This window comes from Camelus bactrianus, chromosome 6 (assembly GCF_048773025.1).
Source record: "Camelus bactrianus isolate YW-2024 breed Bactrian camel chromosome 6, ASM4877302v1, whole genome shotgun sequence".
Taxonomy (NCBI): domain Eukaryota; kingdom Metazoa; phylum Chordata; class Mammalia; order Artiodactyla; family Camelidae; genus Camelus; species Camelus bactrianus.
In genome coordinates this window covers 10,889,778-10,913,294 of record NC_133544.1, presented here as the reverse complement: position 1 = coordinate 10,913,294, position 23,517 = coordinate 10,889,778, and the positions used below count along the sequence as shown (strand labels likewise).

The 23,517-nt window shown below is 49.5% G+C and overlaps 1 protein-coding gene across 3 annotated transcripts in view; it reads left to right on the top strand.

The window, feature by feature from the left end:
* The window catches only part of RIN3 (Ras and Rab interactor 3), a 104,483-nt gene that overhangs the window by 34,705 nt on the left and 46,261 nt on the right, over nt 1–23,517 (top strand). For all 3 annotated transcript variants that reach the window (XR_012507414.1, XM_074365110.1, XM_074365111.1), the window contains exons 2-3: nt 1,908–2,115; nt 15,310–15,427. Coding sequence is in view for 2 of the 3 variants with exons in the window: in XM_074365110.1 (XP_074221211.1) it covers nt 1,908–2,115; nt 15,310–15,427 (326 nt within the window). In the remaining variant the exon portion in view is untranslated. The remainder of the gene's footprint in view (nt 1–1,907; nt 2,116–15,309; nt 15,428–23,517) is intronic.

Below are 23,517 nucleotides of genomic sequence, written 5' to 3'. Positions count from 1 at the left end.
AGGCCCCGGGCCAAGCGAGAAGGCTTAAGGATGGTTATAAAGGCTTTTGGTGCCAGAAGATATTTTTGTGTTTCCAAGTGGGGTTGGAGAAAACTAACAGGCCCAGAATGCTTCTCTTCTGGGTAATTCTTGCCTCTGCTGTTTTTACTGCTTCCCCAGAGGAGATGCTGGGCCACACTTCAGGGCCTGGGAAGAGGTCACATCAGTATCAGCTGGGCCGCCCTGACTTTAAACTCCAAATGAGACCCAATTCCACAGCCTGTGGACGTCTGTGGGGCTGCCCTGCTGCATCCCAGTCCCATGATGCCTGCAGTTCCACCTGGTGACCTGGAACACTCTTCTGTGTGGACCCAGAAGGGAAATTCTCAAGAACCCACAGCACATGCAGCATCCGGGAGAGGGAGGGCTTCTCAGAGGGCCTAGGAGTGGGGGCGTCAGAGGAGGGAACTTTTAGCAAAGTGATGTCGCCGTATCTCTCATCACCACACATGTTCCTAGTCTGGTTTCACTGCTGGACCTGTTTCATCCCACACTTCTCAGTCTCCCCACCACCTAGAGAACCTCCAGGACCATGCCTCTCCCCTTCAGGAAATGCTCCCTCATCAGGACTTCTGGGTCCTGCTGCCCTCTGACTCCAGCAAGTGGTTCCACTTTTCTGTGCCTTTAACGGAGCTCATCCTCCCCCCAGGAGGCTCCTTACAGCAAACGCCAGCCTGATCTCTGGTGCCCCTGGGTGCAACATCACAGGGACACAGGGCAAAAGAGAGGGACCAGCCACATCTTCCTGGCTTTATAACTACCTCTTCTGTCTCATTAAGGTTTTCACTCCTGAAGATACCCTGAGACATACCATTCCTCAGGTGGAAGGCAAACAGACCACATAGCCCACCAGACTCAGGATTTGAGGCACCAAGATGCTGTTCCTCCTTTTCTGGAATCAAAACTCACCTGCCAGTGTGTGTAGGAGGTCAAGTGGAGTGAGCATGTTCGGGAGAGTCTGGAATCTCTTAAACTGGACCTCTACTTTGTCTTGTGATTTTCTGCCTTTCCCTGGGGACCCTGACCTGTTACATCCTCATCTTGGGGAACAGGGAGTGTAGACTGGGAGGGGCAGAAGGGAGCCTTCTGGAAATGTCTGCATCAGCACATCTAATAGAAATATAATGTAAGCCACATGTATAGTTTTAAATTTTCTAGTAGCCACACTAAAAAAGTAAAAAGAAATAGGTGAAATTAATTTTAATAATGTTTTATTTATCTCAGTATATAAAAAAATTATCACTTCAATACATAGTGTAAAATATTATTAATGAACTATTTTATGGTCCTTTTCTTCATACCAAGTCTTTGAAATCGTGTTTGTATTTTACACTTACAGCACGTCTCAGGTCAGACAACTCACTTGTAAGAACTCAGGTGGCTAGGGACTATGGTATTGGTTAGCTCTGCTCTCTGTCTTGATCTGGGTGGTAGTTACACGGGTGTAGACATATGCAAAAATTTGTCTATCTGTATACTAAAGACTAGTGCGTTTCACTAGGTGTAAATTACACTTCAATTAAGAAAAATTATTTTAATCCTCTTTAGGGCTCTGCCCAAGTGCTGGCATTTTCCTGAGTCCACTCTGGGTTTGGAATTAGCTACTTCCGTTGCAGTGTGCTCCTGTTACATTTATTGCAATCTTGTGCTATAGCTGCTTGTTTCTGTGTATGACTCACTCATTTCACTCATTTTATTATAAGTTCCTTAAGGTGAAGATCATGGTTTGTTCATTTTTGAATTGCCCACAGGGCCACTGGCTACGTAGATGCTGAGTAAATAAGCATGGTTGAATTGAATCTCCGTTTGGTGTAAACCCCTCTCCGGGCTGGTGGCAGGACAGGCTGATCATTTGATTCTGTTCTCAGTCCTATTCCAGATGTTGACAAAGGAGAGGGACAGGAAGAGGAGGAGGAAGATGACATGGGGCCTCGTCTGCCAGTCACTCCAAAGAACTGCCTTCCTCGCCGGGGCATCAGCGTCCTGGAGAAGCTCGTCAAAACGTGCCCGGTGTGGCTGCAGCTGGGTCTGGGCCAGGAGGAGGCAGCCAGAATCCTGCATCGGGAGGCGGCTGGGGTGAGTCAGGGTCTCTCCACCTCATGGCCAGGGGCGGGCAGCTCTGCAAGGAGCTACTCAGCCTCCCTGGGAAGTAGCTGCCCTCTGGACAGCTGCCCATTTGCCCCTTTTTCTTATGTTTGCAGCTTTTCAACCAGGCTGTTTTTTCCAGAACTCCGGAGCCAGGGACCAGTGGGAAGGCTGGTTTCTGCTTTGAGGAGCAGAGCCTGGGAGTGTGTGGCTGGTGTGGGCTGTCTGAGCATTCGGGCACCTGAGAGGCAGGACTGAGCCTTGGAGAGCTCAGCCAGACATCTGGGGACTAGAGAGTATCAGAGCCAGAGGGACCTGAGAAATCATTTTACATCCCCTGATTTTGCATGTGGAAATGAGGGGCTGTGTGATGTAATCAAAAGGTTTTTTGGAGTCAGGATGTGTGAGTTGGGAAATGGCTTAAATTTTCTGAACCTCACTTTTCTCATTAAAATGGGGCCATTAATAGTATTTTCCTCCCTGTAGTGTAAGCATTACCGAGGAAGCTATATAGATAATGAAATATGAGTCAGAGCTCATCAAATGCCACCCACTAACCACCCATTTTCTCTTTTTTTTCCACCCATTTTATCTCTTTTTTCCACCCATTTTCTCTTACATGCTACTTCCATTAAATTTTTAAAAATTTGTTTAATTTAAAAAGTGATACATATATGTATTTATTATAAAAAAAAAAATCAAGCCGGGCAGAAGAGATAAAATAAGAAGTAAAGTGTCTGATAAAGTTCTTTCCCACCTCCTCTTTTTTTTAAATTTTATTTATTAACAAAAAAAATTTTTTTTTGTTTTTGGTGTGAGGTAATTAGTTTTATATTTTCATTTATTTCTTTGAATGGAGGTGCTGGCGATTGAACCCAGGACCTCATGCATGCTACACATGTACTCTACCACTGAGCTCTACCCTCCCTTCTTTCCCACCAACTCTTTTTCACCTAATCTACTTCCCAGAAATCTTTTTTTGTGTTTTGTTTTAATTGAGATGAAATTCACATAACATAAAATTAGCTATTTTTAAGTGCACAATTTTGTACATTCACAAGATTGTACAACCACCACCTCTGTCAAATTCCAAAACATTTCATCATTCCAAGATAAAACCCCACATCCGTTAAGCAGTTACTCCCCATTTCTTCTCCTGGCCACTGGCAACCAACCACCAGTCTGCTTTCAGAAGTCATTTCTGCTGGAAGTGTGTGGCGTATCTGTTCATTATTTTTCCATGCAGACTTCCACGTCTGTAAGAGCTAGCATTCACCAAGAACTTACTGTGTTCCAGGCACTATCTAAGTTCTCCATGTGAATTAGCACAGTTTATCCTCACAGCAGCCCTCCAAGGTAGATGTTCCAATTATGCCCATTTTACAGATGAGGTGACTGAGATACAAAGCTGACCTGCCAGGTGACACAGCAGACAAGTGCCCGAGCTAGCATTTGAACCGAGCTAACATTTGAACCCAGGCAGTTGGGGAGCTTCCGTGCTGTGTGGTACATGCACGTTTTATGTGACACAGGTGGAATCGCATCTTTTAGCAATTTTTGCTGTTCTCACCTTCAGTGTGGTGTGTCTTGCTACACTGTGTCTAGGGAATAGTCCAAACCCCTACACACAGGGGGCTCAAGTGGTTAGTGGACTCATCCACTTCGGACTAGATAAAATCCATCAAGTTGGCAATTGTACCTGAAAATTGGAATTACTGGAACTTATGGTACCCCAGCAAAGTCCCACAGAGGCTCCTACCCCAGAGAGTAGGGACCATAGAGGCCTGAAGGCCCAGGGGAACCCTGCTGAGGCTGAGGGAGGCCTCCTCTGGGTACCGGGGCTGGAGCCCTGTGGGCCAGCCCAGCCCAACCTCAGCACCTGGGTCAGCCTGGGAGAGGGTTCGAAGGAGGAAGCTAGGAGACCGTAGTCCTCAGGAAAGCAAGGCCTGTTGTTTCATTCCTCCCTACCTAAAGGCTTTCAGTTTTGTACTGATTGAGGGCTTCAGAGCAGACGATGAAACTACATAGAGAATAAAATCAGAGACTCACATCAGCAGGTGTTCCGGTCAGCATTCCCAGGCTGCAGCCCCAGCAGTCATCCACTCCCCTGTTAGGTTCTAGGGGACTCACTTCCCATCCTTCCCGGGAGGATGGAGCTGAAAAACAGGCCCAAGTGCAAGGCTGTGATGCAGACAGGTGGCCATTTTCCGGACCTTTCCTGGTCACCAGGAGAGGTGCGTCCAGACATGCGTGTAGAGCATGGAGGACCAGACAGCGAGGACCCATCCCGAGAGGGGGCAGGTGGGTCTCCAAGGCAGGCTGCGCCGGGTGTAAGTCGTGCCCACTTCGTCCAAGGGTTCAACCCTCTCTTCAAAAAGTTTAAGATAAGCCCAACTCAGAATAACAATCGTGGTTCCACGTGGCGAATGCTTATTAATGCCAGGCCCTGTACCAAGCATTGTATGAATGTCATCTTGTTTAATCCTTAAAATAATCCTGTGAGGCAAACTCTGCCATTATCCTCATTTTACAGATGAAACAGGCTAAGAGGCATGCCCTGGCTTGGGCTTCCCCAGAAGCAGACCCCTAGATGAGGATTTAAATTCAAGTGGTTTATTTGGGTGTCGACCCCAGGGGGCACTGGCAGGGGAAATAAGACAAGGAAGGGAGGGCAACTAATAAAAGCTGTGTCTCCATGCAAATTGCTCCTGGGGGCACGTGGAGCTGACGCCCGCTGGGGCACTTTGGGAGCTGGTGTAGAACACCCATCTGAAGTCATCCCGCCCAGAGGGGTGAGGGAGCTGGTATCACCCACCAGCTCCTGACAGCCTTTGGTTCAAGGCTATGGGGGATGAGGATTCATGTTTCAGGACCTCCTCTCTGCCCTAAACAGGACAGGATCTGGCTCTGACCAGAACAGCCCATGGGCAAAGAGATGCCAAGCTGGCTGTTGGAAGTAGGACTGGAGTCCCCTCAAAAGACACGGCGCCAAGGCGAGTGGGCGGGGCACCAGCAGCTCCTGCTGCTGGAGTGAGGTCACCTGCCCTGGGTCACACAGCTAGTGAGTTTACAGGGCTGGGATTTGATCCCAGTCGTAACTAAGCCAAAGCACACCCCTCTGTAAGTACTGAAGGTTAGTAGCAGGAGAGAAAAAGAAATAATTTTCTGAGGTCAGCTGATACCAGACAAGTTTAAGCATGAGGCATGTTTATAAAGAGGGGTAAACTATGATCTTACCACTGTCCTCTCAGAGGGTCTGGTGAGGGCCCCATGCACAGATGTGAATGGTAAGGCAGAGGGTAGGGTGTCTAAGTGCTGTGTGAAAGGCAGGACAGTGAGTGACCTGGAGGAGGGAGGGGGCATGTCCAGGTGGGGTGATCCAGGCATACTTCTTGGAGGAGGCGGATGGTGAGCTGGGCCATGCAGGATGGACAGGCAGGATTGGGATGGGGGAGCTAAGAGGGTCTTGGAGAGGCTGGGTGACGGAACAGCACAGGCTGAGCCCCAGGGGTGGGTGTGAGCTGGGCCGGGGGACATGGAGATGGAAGACAGCATGACTGGAGGCATGAAAGCAAACTGGAATCACAAGAGCAAACTGGAGTCACTGGAGGGCAGGACCACACTGCATTCATTGCCATGTGACACCGGCATCTGGCTCAGGCCTGGGTTCAGAGCAAGTCTGGCTCCACGTGTTCATGTGAACAAATGAATGAATGACAGCAGGGAGGGTGGGGCTGGTTCTGGGGAGCTGGCCAAGCTGGGCCAGTTGCTCAGGGCCTCCCTGCAGTGAGAGGCAAAGGCCGCTAGGCTGTGTTTACTTTCCAGGCGAGCGCACGTCACACAAGGCTTTAAGCCTTAATCCCAGGCTCTGTGGCTGCAAGAGGCCCAGAAACCTCTTCACCCCGAGTAGGAGAAGGTACAATCCAGGGGCAAAGTTTAAGAAACAGAAAGCTTCAGGCTGGGTCCTGAAGGGATACCCGTGTCCAGAGCCTTGAATCTGATCCTGGAAGTGAGACCATAGGCTACTGTTAAGACCGATGGACTGAAGGAGGTCAGCCAGGCCCTTCCCACTGTCACCCACTCACTGTCCCCTCTGGGCTGCAGGGGCTGGGGTAGCCCTGAGGACAGCAGAATTGGAGCAGATTCACCTTCTGCTCAGTTCTCTGCCCTCGTAGCCAGTATCCCACTCCTCTCCGTGAGCTTCTGTATTTTCAAGCAGAAGTAAAGCCCTAAAGCTCATGCTCTGATAAAAAAGATTGGCTAACTTTTACCCAGAGTGCTCTTTGCATGATCTTATTGATTCTCACAGTGACTTCTGTCTGGCTGATGTTATCAGTGTCTCCATTTCCCCATAAGGAAGGGAAGGCACAGAGAAGTTAACTCACTTCCCTGTGGTCACACAGCTAGTAAGAGCAGAGTCTGCATCGTGTGATCTTCAGGGATGCTGGGAAGGCCATTTGCCACATAGTATCACTCCCACAGTACTGGTGGTCTGAAATTCCACCAGTGCAATAGCTTCATCGTTTTTAAAGACATAGACACTGGGTAGTCCCCAGTCTGTGAGAGCTCAGAGGGTCTTCAGAGATCACCTGGACCTACCCCTCATGGCACCAAGGCAAAAGAGTGCTTCATGGTGTCTGGGGCATTGATCAGGAAACTGGAGATCCAGCCCCTTTGTCCCAAATATCTATATGACCTTGACCACATCCCACTCTGTCCACCACTCCCCGTCTCCTGCAACCTGCTTCTCTGATAAGGTGCTGGGAACATATTGGCCCTTTTTTGATGTGTGTATATCCGGAAGCAAGGTAATCAAAAGCCACCTTTATTCAATCTGTACCCAAACAGTGGGGTGTTGTTTTTTGCTTTTTTGTTTTTTAGTTTTATTTTAGACGTTTTCCATTTACAGAAAAGTTGCAAAGACAGTACAGAGAGTTCCCTTATATACTTCTCTCCCAGTTTCTCCGACTGTTAACATCTAACGTTTGTACAGTACATTTGTCACAATCGTGGACCAATATTGATACATTGGTAACAACTCACACCCACACGTACTCAGATTTCCTCAGCTTTTACCTAATGTCTTTCTGTTCCAGGATCCCATCCAGGACACTGCGTCACATTTAGTCATCAGGTCTTCTTAGGCTCCTCTTGGCTGCAAGTTTCTCAGACTTAATCTTTGTTTTTGACGACCTTGACAGTTTTGAGGAGTACTGGTCAGGTGTTTTGTAGAATGTCCCTCAACGGGGAATTGTCTGATGGTTAGACAGGGGTTATAGGTTTTGGGGATCTTATTGGCAAAGTGCCATTCTCCTCACATCACTTCCAAGGCACATACCATCGACATGACTTATCACTGTGGACGTTGACTTTGACCATCTGTCAGGTTCCTCCCCTGTAAAAGTTACTCCTTCCCTCCTCCCCACTTCTACTCGGTCGTCTTTGGAAGGAGTCACTGTGCACAGCCCACAATCAGGGAGTGGAGAGTCATGTTCTGCTCCTTGACGGTAGAGCACCTATACAAATTATTTGAAATTCTTTGGCACAAGGGATTTGTCTCTTCTCCCCCATTAATTTATTTATTCAATTATGCACTTATATTGATATGGACTCATAGATATTTATTTTATACTTTGAGTAAGAATCCAATACTACTATAATTATTTTGTTGCTCGAATTGTTCCAGCTCTGGCCACCAGGAGCTCTTCCAGTTGGCTCCTGTGTCCCTTTGACATATTCCCCCATCACTGTGTGTTTTGTTTGTTTCTTTGTTTAGGGGGGGCACTTCCTTACTTTCTTACACTACAAGATGCTCCAGATTGTCTTGTGTAGTTCTTGCCCCAGTCCTAGAATCAGACATTTCTCCAAGGAGCCCTTGTTCCTTTTATTGGAGAATAATATTAGAAACCAAGATCTGGGCGCTATGTGTGTTCATTGCTACTGAAGTGCCATTGCTTCTAGGCCAAGAGGTGGTTTTTGGTGAAAGAAATCTCCTGTAAGATGGCTTTTTGTAGTGAAGGGTTAGCTCCGGATTTGCAGTAACTTCAGTTGCAATGTGGACCAGCCACATCGGTGGTTCAAGGCATCTTCCGCTGGTGTGAGCCCAAGGAATACCAATTCTGTTCAATGTTAGTTTGGCGAAAACATCAGTGAAGCCACTTTCCTGCCACTTCAGCATGCCAGGGCCAGGGAAGAAGATACAGTCAGCAGGTCTGCTGTGTGCCAAGTACCATCTCTCATCTTTCCAACAGCCCAGCAGAACAGGGCGCAGGCTCTATTTTATAAATGAGGAAACTCTGCCCTGATGTAAGGAGCCTGCCCTGAGAAATATGGCTACTAAGTGATGGAGCATGATTTGAACGCACTAACTGCTTTCAAAGACTTAAAAAAAAAAAATGCTGTCTTTGCCTCATCCCCAGAAATGCTGATTTCTCTGGTTTAGAATGGGGCTCAGCTGTCAGCATATTTTCCAGGCTCTCTAGGTGTTTCTGATGTGCAGCCAGGTTCGAGAAACTCCACTCCGTGCCGTGCTACAACCTCGTTATAAGTAATGGAAAGGTGGACCACGTGTGTCCAGACTGGGCTCCCGCCACCAGATCCCCGACCTCTGCGGGCACGGAAGCCCCTGCACTCGTGGTCTCTGGGACGAACCCAGCCACTTCTGCTCCTGCCCTAAAGAGCGTGATTGGAAATTTTCTCCAAGCAACTGGAAAACAGTCTTAAAATAACAAAAGTGGAAAAGCAGACAGCTCTGGATTGTCCAGGCCAAAAAAGGGAGAGCAAAAACAAAACCATTTATAGTGTATTTAGCTGTGGGTTTTTCTGTGTTTATTTGGAGAGGTGGAGGGGAGTGCAATGGCCGTGTAATTCTCTCCCTAAGCACATTCTAGCCCAGCTGCGACTGAATTCAGTTGGTCTTTCCAAAACCCACACTGGCTGAAGGTGGACAGGGAGGGACTCCTGTCCTATTTGAACCTTCTGGATTGCAGTAATTTATCCATGAAACTAACCCTCATGCAAGTCTCTTGGGGTCTGGGAAAGACCCCAGCACACTGATACTGGGAGAGAATCTTCTAGAAGAAAGAAATCCTGGACCCTTCAGCCCCCCTCCCTCACTAGACTGGAAAAGCCAGCTCAGAGAGGGGAAGTGACTTGTCAAAGGGCATAGCAAACGAGGGTCAGAACTGGGAGGGATGCCAAGTGTCCAGCCTCACAGCCCAGGGCTCTGACCCCTACTCCACTTTTGTTTCTGGAAGTGGCGATGGGGGATCCTAGCTCTTCAAAGAAAACTGGACCCTCAGAGTGGACATGCCATGTGTCAGTTTGTACAACTGGGGAAGGAGGGTTCTTCTGCATTTGGTGAGTTCCTAGTCTAGTGTATTGGGGGAACTGACAAAAAGGGAAAAAATAAAGAGGGAACAGGAGCCGGCTGACTCAGATGTCAGCTCAACAAGGCACTAGACGAGTCTTACTCCTTTAGGAGAGAAAGGTTCAGTGAGGACGTGGGGGTTCAGCAAGCTTTGTGGGTGGCCTGGTTAATTGGGAAAAGCTTTTGGGAGCAGTGGCTCATGGCAGGTCTCGCTGTGGGTATAAGTGTGAACTGCTCCATTCCTAATAACCCTAGGCAGCCCACAGGCAAGGGTCCCGGAGGTGGACAGAGGAGGGCCAGGACCTGGACTTGTCACCTCATGTTCTGTCACTGCTGACCTTGAGCGCATCCTTTTCCTCGGGGCTGAGCCTGGAAGTTTGGAGCTGCTCATGAGGATACCTTTCCATGTCAGGGTGCCTGGTTCCTCACCATGTTGCCTTTCTGACTCCTGGGCCATCCCTGAACAGGAGGATAGGAACGCTGGCTCTGTACAGCCGGGGCTCCGAGGCGGGTAGGGGTGCTGGGGAAGGAAGGCACCATATATCCGGTGCTTGCTATATAGCAGGCACTCTCCTGGAGTCAGCTGGGCAATTCTTCCAGTAATCCTTTGAGGCAGTGGGTGGCCGGGAATGCTTGCAGCTTCAAGTGGTACCCAGCCTATGGTAGCTTGAGTCATAAGGTTACTGTTGTTTACCTAGTGAGAAATCCGAGGTCTGGGGTCCAGGGCTAATTTAGCAGTTCAGTGATGTCTTCAAGACCCAGATTCTTTCCTCCTTTCTGTTACCTCGTCTTTAAGGTGGCTTTTATCCTCAGGTTTGTCATCTCATGGTTACAAAATAATGGCTGCAGCTCCAACTATCTCATCCATTCAAAAGCAGGAGGTCATAGGGAAAAGGCTTTCTGCCCTTAGGTTCCGTCTTTTGATCAGGAAACAGATGTTTTTCCAGATACCTTGTTGGCCACCTCTGACTATGTGGGAAGCTGGGGAAGGGGGTGAGTGGCCAAAGGGAGCAGAATAGCCATGATGGGCTTTGACCAAACAGGATTCATCTCCTGAGGGAGGATGTGGCACCCAGGCCAGAACTGGGGTCGGTTAGCAAGGAGAGGGAGGGGACTGGTTCTCGGGGAGCTAGCTCATATTGGCTGTCACAGGCAGGAACTATTGTGATCCCATTTTCCAGAGGAAGACGCATCCCCAGAGAAGTCCCGCAGCTCAGCATGGCCAGCCAAGGACTGAATGTGAGTCTGGCTCCAGGGCCTGTGGGCTGAAGTCTTACACGGAAGGGCCCCAAGGCCAGAGGCTCCAGACCTTCCCCTTTCCCTCTCTTTTTACCAGTCCTCTTCCCATACTGTTTTCTCATCTGTGCAAGGGGTCAAATATTCTGCATCCCAGGGACAGAATTGCTGCAGGGTATCTAAAACCTCTAGCAGCCGCCTGGCATGGAACTCATATGTGCTCAGTTGGCACTCAGCAGGTTGACTGGGTTGGAGGACATGTACCATAGTGGTCACAACCTTGGCCTGAAGGTCATTGGCTCTGCCACCAACAAATGATGTGACCTCAGGATGTCTTTTTACATCTCTGGGTCTTGGTTTCTTTGGCTGTAGAGTGGCAAGCTGGGTGCATCACTGGCTTTCAGACTTCCCTACTGAGCTCTGTGGGCCCCATAGCAGCACCTCACAGAAGGAGAGGGGTACCCAAAGGATGAAGCCCCACTTGTGTATACCCCATGGCTATACCGTTAACCACTGTGGCGTAAGGAACCACTCCAAAATCCAGTGACTTAAAACAGTCGCCATTTGACTCTCATGATTCTGTGGGTCAGCAGTGTAGGGTGGGTTCTGCCGAGTGGTTCTTCTGCCCATCTCTCCTGGGGTCAGTCATGCAGCCGCAGTCATCTGGCAGCTTGAGTGGGACTAACTGGCCCCAGATGACTCGCTTTCATTTCTGGCAGTTGGTGACAGCTGAGAGCTGGGTCTCACAACTCTTGCAGGCTTGCTCAGCCTTCTTCCTGTGACAGCTCTGGTCAGAAAAGGTGAGCGTGGAAACTGACATGCCTCTTAAAATCTAGGCTTGGGTCTCCACAGTGCCACTTCTGCTGCATTCTTTTGGTCAAAGCAAGTCCCAGTGCCACCCTCTCAGGTGCAGGAAAATAGATTGTACCTCTTGCTGGGTGGAGCTGCAAAGAATTTGTGGCCGTTTTTAATCTACTGCATGGGCAAGTGGTCTTCGAGTCCATTTTCCTATCTCTTTGTTTGGCAAAAGATACATAATAAGGATCTTATTAAAAATTGTCATTTATTTTTCAAATGAGATTATGCATAGAAAGATCTTAGCCTGTGGTTTAGTGCTCAGTAAATGGTAGCAGTCTATAATAATAATTAATATCATTAAGTGCGTACTCTCTGCCAGACATTTTATATACATGATCACAATTTTCACAGCAACCCTGAAGGATAGATATTATTCTCAGGCTCAGGTGAGGAAATGGAGACCAGAGACATAAAAGTAACTTGCCCACAGACCCATGGCTGGTAAAGAGGAGCTAGGGTCCCCCTGCAGCTCTAAAAAGCCAGCTGCAGGGGCTAGAAAGAGAAGTAAGGGGGCTTGGAGAATTTGCACATGGAATCCCCAAAGGTGCTGGAGGAGCTCTGGGTAGCACATGCAGCCCGTTAGGCCCCTGGGTACTCACCTGCAGCAACTGTCATTGGCAGCATCTCCTTAGAGGATAAGCAGTGGACATCTGGTGAAGGTGGGGACAAGGGGAGTAGGGCAGGTCACTCACATGCCCTTCTCCTGGCGCTGTCTTTGGCTGAACTCTGCCAGGTTTAAGCACAGGAGACGCGCTGTAATCTAGAATGCTTTGCAAGAGTCACCTCTCTGCATTTGTTCCTACAGTGAGCTGCACAGTGACAGTGTTTTTGAGGTGCTGCCTGTGGATGCTTCCTAAAATGCACCCTGTGACTAGCTGACCAGCTAAACCTCCCCAAAGGGAAATGCAAAACAGAGCATCTTATTCCAGAAGACAGTGGCCAAGGCAGACCACTGACCAGGGTTCTGCCCACAGCAGACACCTCTCTGTGTCCCCTCCCTCATTGCCATCTGAGCAGGAAGGGTCAGAGGACTCTGCTAGCTGCCCTCCCTGCCGCTCCCCCACTAACTCACCCCCACCCCCAGTGCCTTATCTTGAATTTTCTGGCAAGCGCCCCAGGGCTTGGCCACGGCAGAAGGAGGTGCTGCAGGAGGCTGTGTGGCCGTGTTGAAAGAGGGGGCGTTAGGTGTTCAGAACTGGGGACCTGAGCCAGCCTGGGGAACTTTCCACCCCCGTCTAAACCCCAGCCCCCAGTGAGTAGATAACACAACCATGATGGCAAGAGATAAGCAAAATGCTCTTCGTGACGCTCAGGTCTGCGTCTTGCTTCTGCACTTCCTGTTTGCATGGCCTTGGGTTTCTCTAACCTCTGTGCCCTGAGTCTGTATCCATCATCCATCATCCACTTTGCCTCTTCTGTGACCTCTTTGAAAGACAACGCATTCCTGGGGTCAGGAGTTCAGGTCCAGGTGAACTCATCAGTTCAGTGATGCTGCAGCTCAGAGTAGGTGAGGCTGTGCTGGATCCCAGGCATTGTCCCTGAGCAGAGGGCGGAGAGCCATCTAGAGGTGAGTCCCCTAGGAGGGCAGCCTTCCAGGTGGATCATCAGAACCTCCCCACCCGCCGCTCACATTTCTGCCCCAGAAGCCTCTCTTCCACCTTCCTCTGTCCACTGGGTTCTCATGCTCTCTCCAGCCTTCCCTGCGGGAGGAGACAGACTGGTGGACTCATACCTGAGCGCAGTTCGGTGACAGATGGATGCACTGTGTCACTACTCCCAAGGGGCGCACTCTCACAGAGAGCAGAAGCTGAAGCCGAGAGACCGCCCTCTGTGGGCCGGGTACCGGGACAGCCCAGGGCTCGGGATCTTGAGTCGAAGGGCCTGAGCTCAGATCCCAGCTCCAGCACTTACTAGCCCTGTCGTTCCGGGCATTACCTGCATCTTCTTGGACTCAGTTTCCTCATCTATAAAACGGGGATAATACAGCAGCTCCTCTCCCAGCTTTAATATGAGAATTAAGTAAGATCATGGAATCTAATGAACTGTGGTTAAGACTTGGGCAGACCAGGGGAGCAATATGCGTTAGCTGCTACTAGTCAGTAGTAACAATATTATTATAATGTTTCATTAACAATTATAGTGACATTGTATTAATGGCTATAATAATACAGCAACATGATAATAATAATAGTAATCAATAACAGTGGCAGAGAATTTGTAGGACAGTGCGCCTTGAAGGGGAGGGGCAGAAACGCCATCTCTGTGCTCCGCCAGAGCCTCCCACGCCTGGGGCCATGTCCTCAGGAGGCCCCAGTGGTCCTGCTCCCCAACCTTCTCCCAGCATCTTTGGTCAGACTTTTGGTCTTCCAAAGTCTAGCCCGGACCCTTTGAGCCTACATGGGAGTGGTTTAGACTCTGAGGTGGGGACAAGGGTGGAGGGAAGGGGAGACACTATGACTCAGTCCTTTTACAGGAAGTGAAAGAGTGACCCTTCCCCAGAGGAGGGTCCCCCCCTCTCCCTCTTACCCAGGGGCAGCCATGCCCACAAGGCTGGGGAGATACCAGAAGGTGTCCATCATTACCTGGAAGGAAGGATGAGCTTGGTGGAGCCAATGGAGACTAAGAAGAAGATTTTAAAACCACAGAGCTTGTGAAAGGAAGCAGGGGTCCCTCCCCATGATGGCTGTGGGGAGGGCACTGCCCCAGGGCTGCTGTGGGTCTGACAGTGGAGGAGTTACAGTCCCCATAACTGAGCAGAACCATTGTCTGGAGCAGAAGTAAAAGTGAAGTGTCTATAAATACGCTGGCTCTGGTTTAAACGTCAAGTGATGCTTGGTTACTAGAGCAGAAATAGGCCCTTGGGGCCCGAAGCATCATTTCTGATTAGACTAAATCCACAGGAGAAAAAAGGGCAAGTCTCTCCCCGGGCAGGACTGTGGAAGAGAGAGGTCATGTGGCTTGGGGTCTCAAGCATGGACACCAGCATCCAGGGCTGACACCCAGCTCTGCTCCGCTCAGCTGTGAGGCCTGGGCCAGGCAGAGCCTCCAGAGTGAGCCCTGGGGGCCAAGCCCGTACTGGTATTTACTCAGTCATCACACCAGCCCGAGGAGCCAGGTCCTGTCAAGGTCAGAGAGCCCTTCAGTTTCTTCATCTGTGAAGTGGGGATAACAGCAAATCTCACGTCACAGGGTTATTGAGACGACAAAGCAAGCAAATATATGCCAAGTATTCATAACCGTTCCTGTCCCAGGGAAAGCTGTATATTAGTTATTAGCTGTTTTTTATTTCTGTGGGTGGAAAAAATATCTATGATTATTTATAACAGTCTTCCCCAGGGTATATGTGCTGGGCTGTGAGTTGAAATTCAACCCACACATTTGTGGATCCCAGACCACAACCTGTACCAGATTCAGCTGATTCTGGCCCCACTCCCCTCCCCCAGTGGACCAACATCTCAGGGGATGGGACACAGGAATCTGCATTGATTTAGTTGACACTCCCTCAGTGGCAAATGAGAAACTGAGACTCAAGGAGCCAGGGGACATGGGCCAGGTGACACATGACTCTTGGGGCAGAATCCCTAGTTCTTCTGAGGGATGCTTGACCCCCACCCCACCTCTTTGTTTCTGGAACATTCCAGTGACTTCCATCTCGCTGCTGTCTTTCTAACCCTCCGCCCCCACATCTTTGACTCATGGAGCTCCCCCTTCCCTGGTTGCAGACGTTCCTGATCCGCCGGGACAGCGGCCTGAAGCACCTGGTGCTCTGTGTCCACTTCCCTTCCCCGAACGAGAGCCCATCCGAGGTGCTTGAATACACCATCAAGGAAGAAAAATCAAGTAAGTACCACCTCCCCATTCTACCTCTGACCACACAGCAGCGGCAGATACTACGCTCTGTAACCACAGACACTCCTACCAGGCCAGCAAGGTTTAAAATTAGAAGAAGGGGGAAAGCCTTCATCTGCTGAAGGTATTTGGCCCGGGTTTGTTTTGAACTTGGTTTATCACTGAAAGTCAGTGTGAGTTTCCGTTCACCCATGTCACAGCTCATTTGCTTTGCTTCCCCAAGGCCGCTGTGGAGTTTCCTCTTGTTAGCCCATGCTGGAGAAAGGGAAGAAAAGGAGAGGAAATGTCTAGGCCCCTGGGTCCTAGTGACAGCCCGGCACACACTCAAACCATGATCTTGGACAAGTAACCTAACCTCTCCAAGCCTCAGTTTTCTCATCTGTCAAATGGATATAAGAGTTACTTCCTGTCTATATCACAGGCCTTTGTGAGGGTCAAATGGGCAAGCATTTTGAAAGACCAAAATCATGTGTGTACATAGGGCTGCCCGGAGCAGGTTTGGACCTCTGTGGAAAAATGTTTAGGAGCCCCCAATCAAGGGTGGGTTTGTACGCAATGAAAGGGTTTGGGCTTCCCCCTCCTCTCATGGGCTATGCCAGGTATTAAGAGCCAAAAAGTTTGCTAGACGAATCTGCAGAATATTCCAGGCCCCGGCTTAGGTCCTCTTACAGATGGATCCAGGGGTATGGGAAGCCTTTTACTCTTGGTGAGCAGGGGAGTGACAACAGTCAAAGAAGAGAAAACACTGAAGCATTTTATAAATATTATAAGTATATATAATATACATACATAATATAATTATACATTTACACAATTAAATATTATATAAATGTAATAAATATTTTAAAATAGTTATTAAATATTTTAGAGTGCTTGTTTCTCAAGAAACACTTGTGCCCGACACTGGGAAGATGCAAAGATGAATAAGACAGAGTCCTGGCCTCAAGGGTCTCCCAGTCCAGTTGGAGGGTTGGGGACATGGTAGGTGGGAGGGGCACAGACATCAGCCCGTGCTGTGCAGTGTGACAGGTGTGACTGCAAAGGGACCTCTGGCCAATGGGCACAGAGGATGTGGACCATGGTGGGAAGGATTCCGGGAGGGTGTCAAAGAGGAGGGAACACAAGCTGAGTCCGGAAGGGTGAGAGTACTAGTTCAGTTAAAGGCTGATTTTTCAGCTCCAGAGGTGGAGGAAGTAGCAAGAGCAGGGGCAGCTTCTTGCCCTAAGAAGGGCTTTCCACAGAGACCCGGACTCACACTGAATGGGTGAAACAGAATTCACTTATTCGTGTCTTCAACAGATAGTTATTAAGTGTCTGCTCCATGTCAGACGCTGTTCTACCACTGGGAACACAGCAGGGAACAAAGCACAGTCCCCGCCTCTGAGAGCTTCCATTCTGGTGGAGGGAGGAGACAATAAACAAGTAAATAAGGTACCGTCCAATGGAGAGTCATGCTATGGAGAACATGTAAGCGGGCAGACTGGCCAGGTGGTGCAATAACAACAAAAAACATGAGTGGCTTAAACCCAGAAGAGGCTAGTTTCCACCTTATGTACAAGATTCCTGGTCAGTGGGGAAGGCTCATTCAGGACCCTGCTGACGGAGGGTCTGCCACCGTGAGCACCCAGCCTCCAGTTTCCTGGGGTTGACTCCATGCCAATAGGCGGGAAGGGGAAAGAGCGGAGGAGGGCTTGTGGGTGGGTTTTACCCCCAAGGCCTGGAAGTGGGTGTGTCCCTTGTGCTCACATTCCATTGGCTCTAACTCAGTCACATGGCCACACTCAACTGCAAGGGAGATTGGGAAATGTGGTCCAGACGCATGTCCAGGAAGGTGCAGAGGGCCTGGATCTTGGGGAACTACTTGGAGCCTGCTCTCTGGGTAAGGAGTATGGAGCGTAGGGGATGGTCAATTTATATAGCAAACCTTAATGACGCCTGTCCTACAACAGCCAGCAGGGAAGAAAATGTAGGGAATCTCAGAGAAGAAGGAGCATATTCTAGTTTCCCCAGGCCAAATAAATAGCACCCTCTGATGACCACAGAAAGGGTGAGGTTGTTTGGGGCATCTGGGGCTGCACAGATCCTGGGTGGGCTTTTGGCCTCCTGGGAGGAAGGCAGCCGTGGACCCGTGTAGTCCTGCTTCTTATTGAGAGTAACCAGGCTTTCAGGGACTTGGCTGCCCAGTCCCCGAAATCCTTCAGAAACCCAGAAGCCCCAGCTGTGCTCTTGAATTTCAACATCAATGTGGGGAAGGCGGCTGAAAGCGGGGAGTAGTGTTGTGCTGAGCCTACTACACGTCAACACGTGCTCCGAAAGCAGAAGGAAGGAGCCTTGCTTCAAGGGCAGGCTGAGCAGCAAGGCTTCCTGGAGGAAAAGGGAGTCGAGCTGGACCGATAGAACGTCTGGAAGCTCTGCTCGTCTCCTTTGCCCCTGTGCTGCTTTCCCCACCTCCCTGCCCCATCTCCTGGGTCATCACTTCTAGGTCTTCCCAACCCACTGACACCTCCTGGCCGCCCCAGACTTTTGGAACTTGGTCAGGAAGCACACACCAGACCTGCCCCGTGGAACCGGCATGTCACGTCTGGTTGTGTGTCTCATATCTGATCAGGAGGCCAAGGAATAAACCAAGGCACTCAGGGATGGAGGAAGCTTCCTTCCCTGGTTCATGTCTTCCTCCCACGGTGGTGTGGTAGAATCTTATTTTCCATTTTTAATGAAAATTCAGTACTCACTTTAGCTGAAAAGAGCATCGAAACCCAAACCAAACATCCTTCGTGCGACATAACTCTTCCACGTCGCGATTTGTGCCCATTCCCTGGGACTACGCAGACGCCGTCTATAAATGTGTATGTGTTTCATTTTACTCTTTCTTTATTTTACTCCACTGCTCTCCCAACCTCAGACCCTCTGCCCCCAAGGAAACCCAGACAACAGCAAAAAAGCAGCAGGTAATTTGTTTCGTTGCTGTATTGATTTGTAGCTTCAGCCTGTTTGCTGTCTTCCTGTTTGGGACCTGCCTCCTTGACGTGGCACGCCATGCCCAGATCGTGGAAGCCACACTGCCTGTGTCGGAATCCTTCCTCGGCCTTTGCCCACCTGTGTGACCTTGGGCACCTTGCTGAACCTCTCCAGACCTCTAAGACGGGGGTGATAACGGTGCCTCCCTCCTAGGGTGCTGGAAGGAGGCGTTAGTGTGTCTTCAGTGCTTAGGGTAGTCGCCAGAGCACAACGGAGGGTTCTAACTGTGTTTGTTTTTATTATTGTTGTTGTTAGGCGTCCTGCATGATTAAGCCAAAAGGAGAAGTGGGACCCTCCACATAGGGTTCTAAGGCTCTGGCTAAGTCCCAGCCCAGCATATGGGGCCTGCCTCCTAGTCCCTCATGGGAGGAGGGAGCCACCAACCTCATAAATCCTCCTATGGCCGTGGTGGCTGCAGCAGGGTTGGGGTGGGTGGCCTGAGGAGGAAGTGGACAAGGGAAAGGCCCCAGGCCTGGAACTGGGACCTTTTGTTGGGGTTGCCCCCAACAGAACTGAGGCAAAGGAAGGGGGTGAGGGGATCCCCCAGAGTGGCTGGTCAGCCTCATCTGTGGCCTCACTCTGTTTGCTTTGAACAAAAAATACCAACTTGGACAACCTCCATGCTTCTGTGTGCTGGGGTCATTCCTTGTTAAGAGTTTCTTTGCAAAACCTGGAACCAGTCAGCTCGGGCTAGTTATGCTGCGGAGACAAGCAGCCCTACTCTGCAGAGGCTTGTTCACACACAGTACCTAGGCATACAGTAATGTGAGTATTTCTCACGTCATGAGTCAGCTGAGGCGCTTTTCAAAAACATTTCACCCTGCAATCTGGGCTGAAAGGGCAGTGCCCACCTGGGGGCAGAGGGGAGGGAGAGAGATGGCCAAATTCCATGACGGCTCTGAAGGGTTCACTCAGAGGTGGCAGGCGTGTCTCTTCCCCTCACATCTCATTGGCCAAAACAGGTCTGATGACCAGGCCAGACCCAGTGGAATGGGACATATGATCCTCCCACCAGCATGTGACTAGCGGGGAGGGATAGTGACTATTTTGAACTATGTTACCATCTCCTGTATCCCCACTTCCCCTCTGTGCTGCACTAAGGTGACAAGAAGGCTTTGCAGTGTCTGGGGCACCACTTAGCATCATCAGGGACCCTCAGAGGCCAGATATGTGTGTGGCGGGTGGGGGCAGAGGACCAGCAGAAGAGACATTGGCGCGAGGAGTGTTGGAGATGAAAGAACAAGACCTGGGGTGGATGGAGCTGGGCCAGCTTCCAAGATCAGCCTTGCCCCTTTATGGCTGAGATTAACCACCTGGTAGGCAGACACTGGCTACTTTTTTATTAATCTACTCCCTTGAAGATGGCGACAATGACACATTCATGTGATGGCATTTTTCTGCTGGCGGCTAACTAACAGAAAACCAGTTGGTCTAGTCTCTAGAAGAGGAACCCTGAGACAGTGGCGGATGGTGTAGTCTGGCCTGTACAGGAAGTGACTGCCTGGTACTCAGTCTGAGCCACTTGCCCCGAGTTTCAGGGGCAACCCCACTTCACTCCCTGCCTATTCCCTGTACCAGGCTGACCCCTGGCTTTAGAAGGGCTGGCCCATGGAACTCAGTAGGATTTCTTCTTGCCCTGAGCAAATATCCCTCTCTTGGGACAGAGGTTTTAGGTGAACAAAGTAGTTGAATCAGACAGATACACTTGCACTTGGGAACATCTCATGCGCAGACGTGATGAATGTTGTGCTGATTGGCGCTGATGGTTATCACCTCTGGACTGGGGGTACCTTTGAAACCAAGGGGAGGAGAAATTCTAGATGAGTCGTCCTGGGCAGTAGAGATCTGTATGTATGGGAGGTCAGAGTGTCACCCAGATTCTCTTTGAGGTCCACATCGGAGATTTGCCTTGGTGCTCCAAATTTGCATTCCTTTCACCAACTGACCCATTATTCTAGAGATTCAACCGTGTTTAGACCAAAATGTATTAAGCCCATAGAAAGGAAAGGAATGATGATTGTTAAAGTCAGGGTTGGTATAGAGAAGGCGAGCTTTTGATATTTTATCGGGGAGGAAATATTGCGTCACGGTGAGTCTTGCACTCTGGTTCAGTGCAAACCTCTTTTGAGAGCATGAGCTTTGGAAGGGCTGACGGTTCTAGGTTTCTGTTCTGTCCCTGTTATCTTCTGACATTGGACGAGTTACTAAACTTCTCTGCTTCAGTTTCCTCTCTGCAAAATGGGAACATCTGCAGCACAGCTGCTGGAGGACTGATGAGTGAACACACGGGGGGATGTGGGTCGTGTTGCCTGGCACATAGGGAGCACTCAGCATCGAAGCTGTGGGACAGTGACTTACAATAAGAATATATACTTGGTTTTCATTCCCATTCCTGGCACGGAGCACCTAAAACCCTTGGAATTTCTTAAGTGATAAGAGCCCTAACTGTATCTTGACATTCATTACAAGCCCTTTCAACCCCACCTGAGTTTATGTCAATGAGGTGACTTTTGGAAAGTGCCTAAGGATGGGGGCTGGTTGCCAGGAAACCAGCCGTGTTATTGGAGTGTTTGAACTTTTTGTCCCACCCCTCAACCTCTAGGAAGGGGAGAGGGGCTAGGGGTTGAGCTAATCACTGGTGGCCAATGATTGGATCAATCGTGCTATGTAATGAAGCCTCCATAAAAACCCAAAAAGACTGGGTTCAGAGAGCTTCCTGGTTTTGTGAATGTGTGGAGACTGGGGAGACTGGTGCGCTCAGAGAGCTTGGAAGCCCCACACCCCTTCCCGCATAGCCTTTCCTTATGGATCTCTTCCATCTGGCTGTTCGTGAGTTACATCTTTTATATAAACCAGTGATGTAGGGAATGGATATATGGCTCCGCAGTAGAGTTCATGCTTAGCCTGCATGAGGTGCTGGGTTCCATCCCCAGTACCTCCATTAAAAAAAATAATAAAATAATCCAGTGATCTAACGGGTAAAGAGGTTACCTGAGTTCTCTGACCCACTCTGGCAAATTAATTGAACCCAAGTCATTGGAGTGTCTGCTCTATAGCTGATTAGTCACAAACATAGGTGACAACCTGGACTCTTGATTGGCGTTTGAAGTCGGCGTGGGGGCCAGTGAGGAGTCTTGTAGGACTGAGCCCTTAACCTGTGGGGTCTGATGCTGTCTCCTGGTAGACAATGTCAGAAATGAGTTAAACTGTAGGACGCCCGGCTGGTGTTGGAGATTGCTTGGTGGTGTGGAAAAACCCAGACATTGGGGTTGATGTTAGCATGGGAGTAACTCTCTAACATCCTAGTGCTGTCTTCTGGACAAAAGAAGACATTTATGGGGAAAAGCTATCACAGTGCCTGAGTGTAGTAAGCACTCAGTAAACACTCACAGTTATAATTAGCAGTGGGGGTTGAGTAACATGCAACTCAGACCTCAAAACCATCACTTCCTGCAGCGCCCTGCTCTGCAGAACTTCTCTAAGAAGTTAATTCATTCTTCTTATCTCACATTGGTATTACCCGTGGAGGTTTGGCAGAAAACTAACCGCAGCTTGTATCTTTCTGTTTTCAGTAATTCCCTTTTCAGCCTCCAAAAGTGGTGCTGGCCCAGGAAAAAAATACATCATTGGGTAATTTATGTCCAACTTACTGTAAAACTTGAGTGAAATTTTTTCTGTTTTTTTTTAATAGATTTTGAATCATAGCGGTGCATATTTTTTTAGCCTTTCTTTTTAACTTAAACATTTTGTTTCAAGCTTTCTCTGTGTTAGTAAACATTGCAAAGACTTTGTACCCAGTTAACTATGTGGTGAATGGCTCCTGAAAGAAGATACTTATGAAGGCTCTGTTAGACATGGCCCCTGACGTCGGACCAGTGCGGGAGACAGATGAACACATACTTAACCAAAAATGCAGGTCAGACAGTCCTAAGTGCTAGAGTGTAAGTGTGCACTTTGGAGGCCCCAGGAGTTTGTTTTGCCCTGAAGAAATGGAATACAGGGGGAGGTTTTGACGGTGGTGGGTGAAAGATCCAGGACACGTGGCCTTGGAGGCAAGAGAAAAGGGAAGATGAGGGAAATGCGTTTGGGGGTGGAGGGTGTCATACTGGCACCAGGCCCGAGTGGGTGTACAGTGACTGCCACCTTCAGGGATTTTGCAGCTTCAAAAAACGTGTCTAAGGAAAAACAGTCCAATGCAAAGCTGACTGCTACTGCTGAGTACTTCTGAAGCACCTCCCAGACTTGCTTGGCTCTGGGAACCCCTGGGTGGCTTCACCCCAGGAAGAGTGACAGCGCCAGTGCAAGCCTGTGCAGAGCCATGATGAGTGCCAATGAATGGGGTTCCAATCCAGCTCCCCCAGTAATTTTCTATGTGACCTTAAGTCACTCACTGTCTCTGAGCCTCCTGGGAGAATGGACTCCTGACCTCACCTGCAAAGAGATGGACTCAAAATGCCTTGGAAGGATAAAGCCCCACACAGAGAGAAGGTGCTGTTCTTGGTTTGCCTGGCCCCAGACATCCCAAGCACTGGGATTATAAATTCTCACCATAGAGGAAAATACACATTGTCCAGTGTTTCAGGCAGCCCAGCTGGCCTCGCGGGAAGCCACAGCGTTATGCCTATTCCACCAGCTTCTCCTTTCTGCCCAGACTATTTAAGGAAGCAGCCAGAGGTGAGACCTTCTGGAAAGTCCTGTAGAAATGGACTGGTGACTTCTGCGGGTTTTTTTGTGTCCATCTCCCCTGATCTGTTAAGAATTAACGAATAGTTTGCGCTGCTTTTATTGTCCTGAGCCTGCCGCGTACATTCTGCTGTGCTCGTGGCCGTCTCGGCCTTGGTTTTCCCGGTGGAAACTTTAAGGGAACTTGCCACAGTGGAACTTCCCTTGGGATGTTCGTTTAATGCAGTCATTGTTCCCAGGCCAAGGCTGCCCTGGGCAGCCCCCAGGTGAGACTCAGTTCCTCAATACTGGGCCCTACCCTTGAAATCTATTGTAGCCTTTGGCCCTCGGTTACTGGGGAAGCTCCTGTGTGTCAGGCCCTGTGATTCCCATGAGGCCGA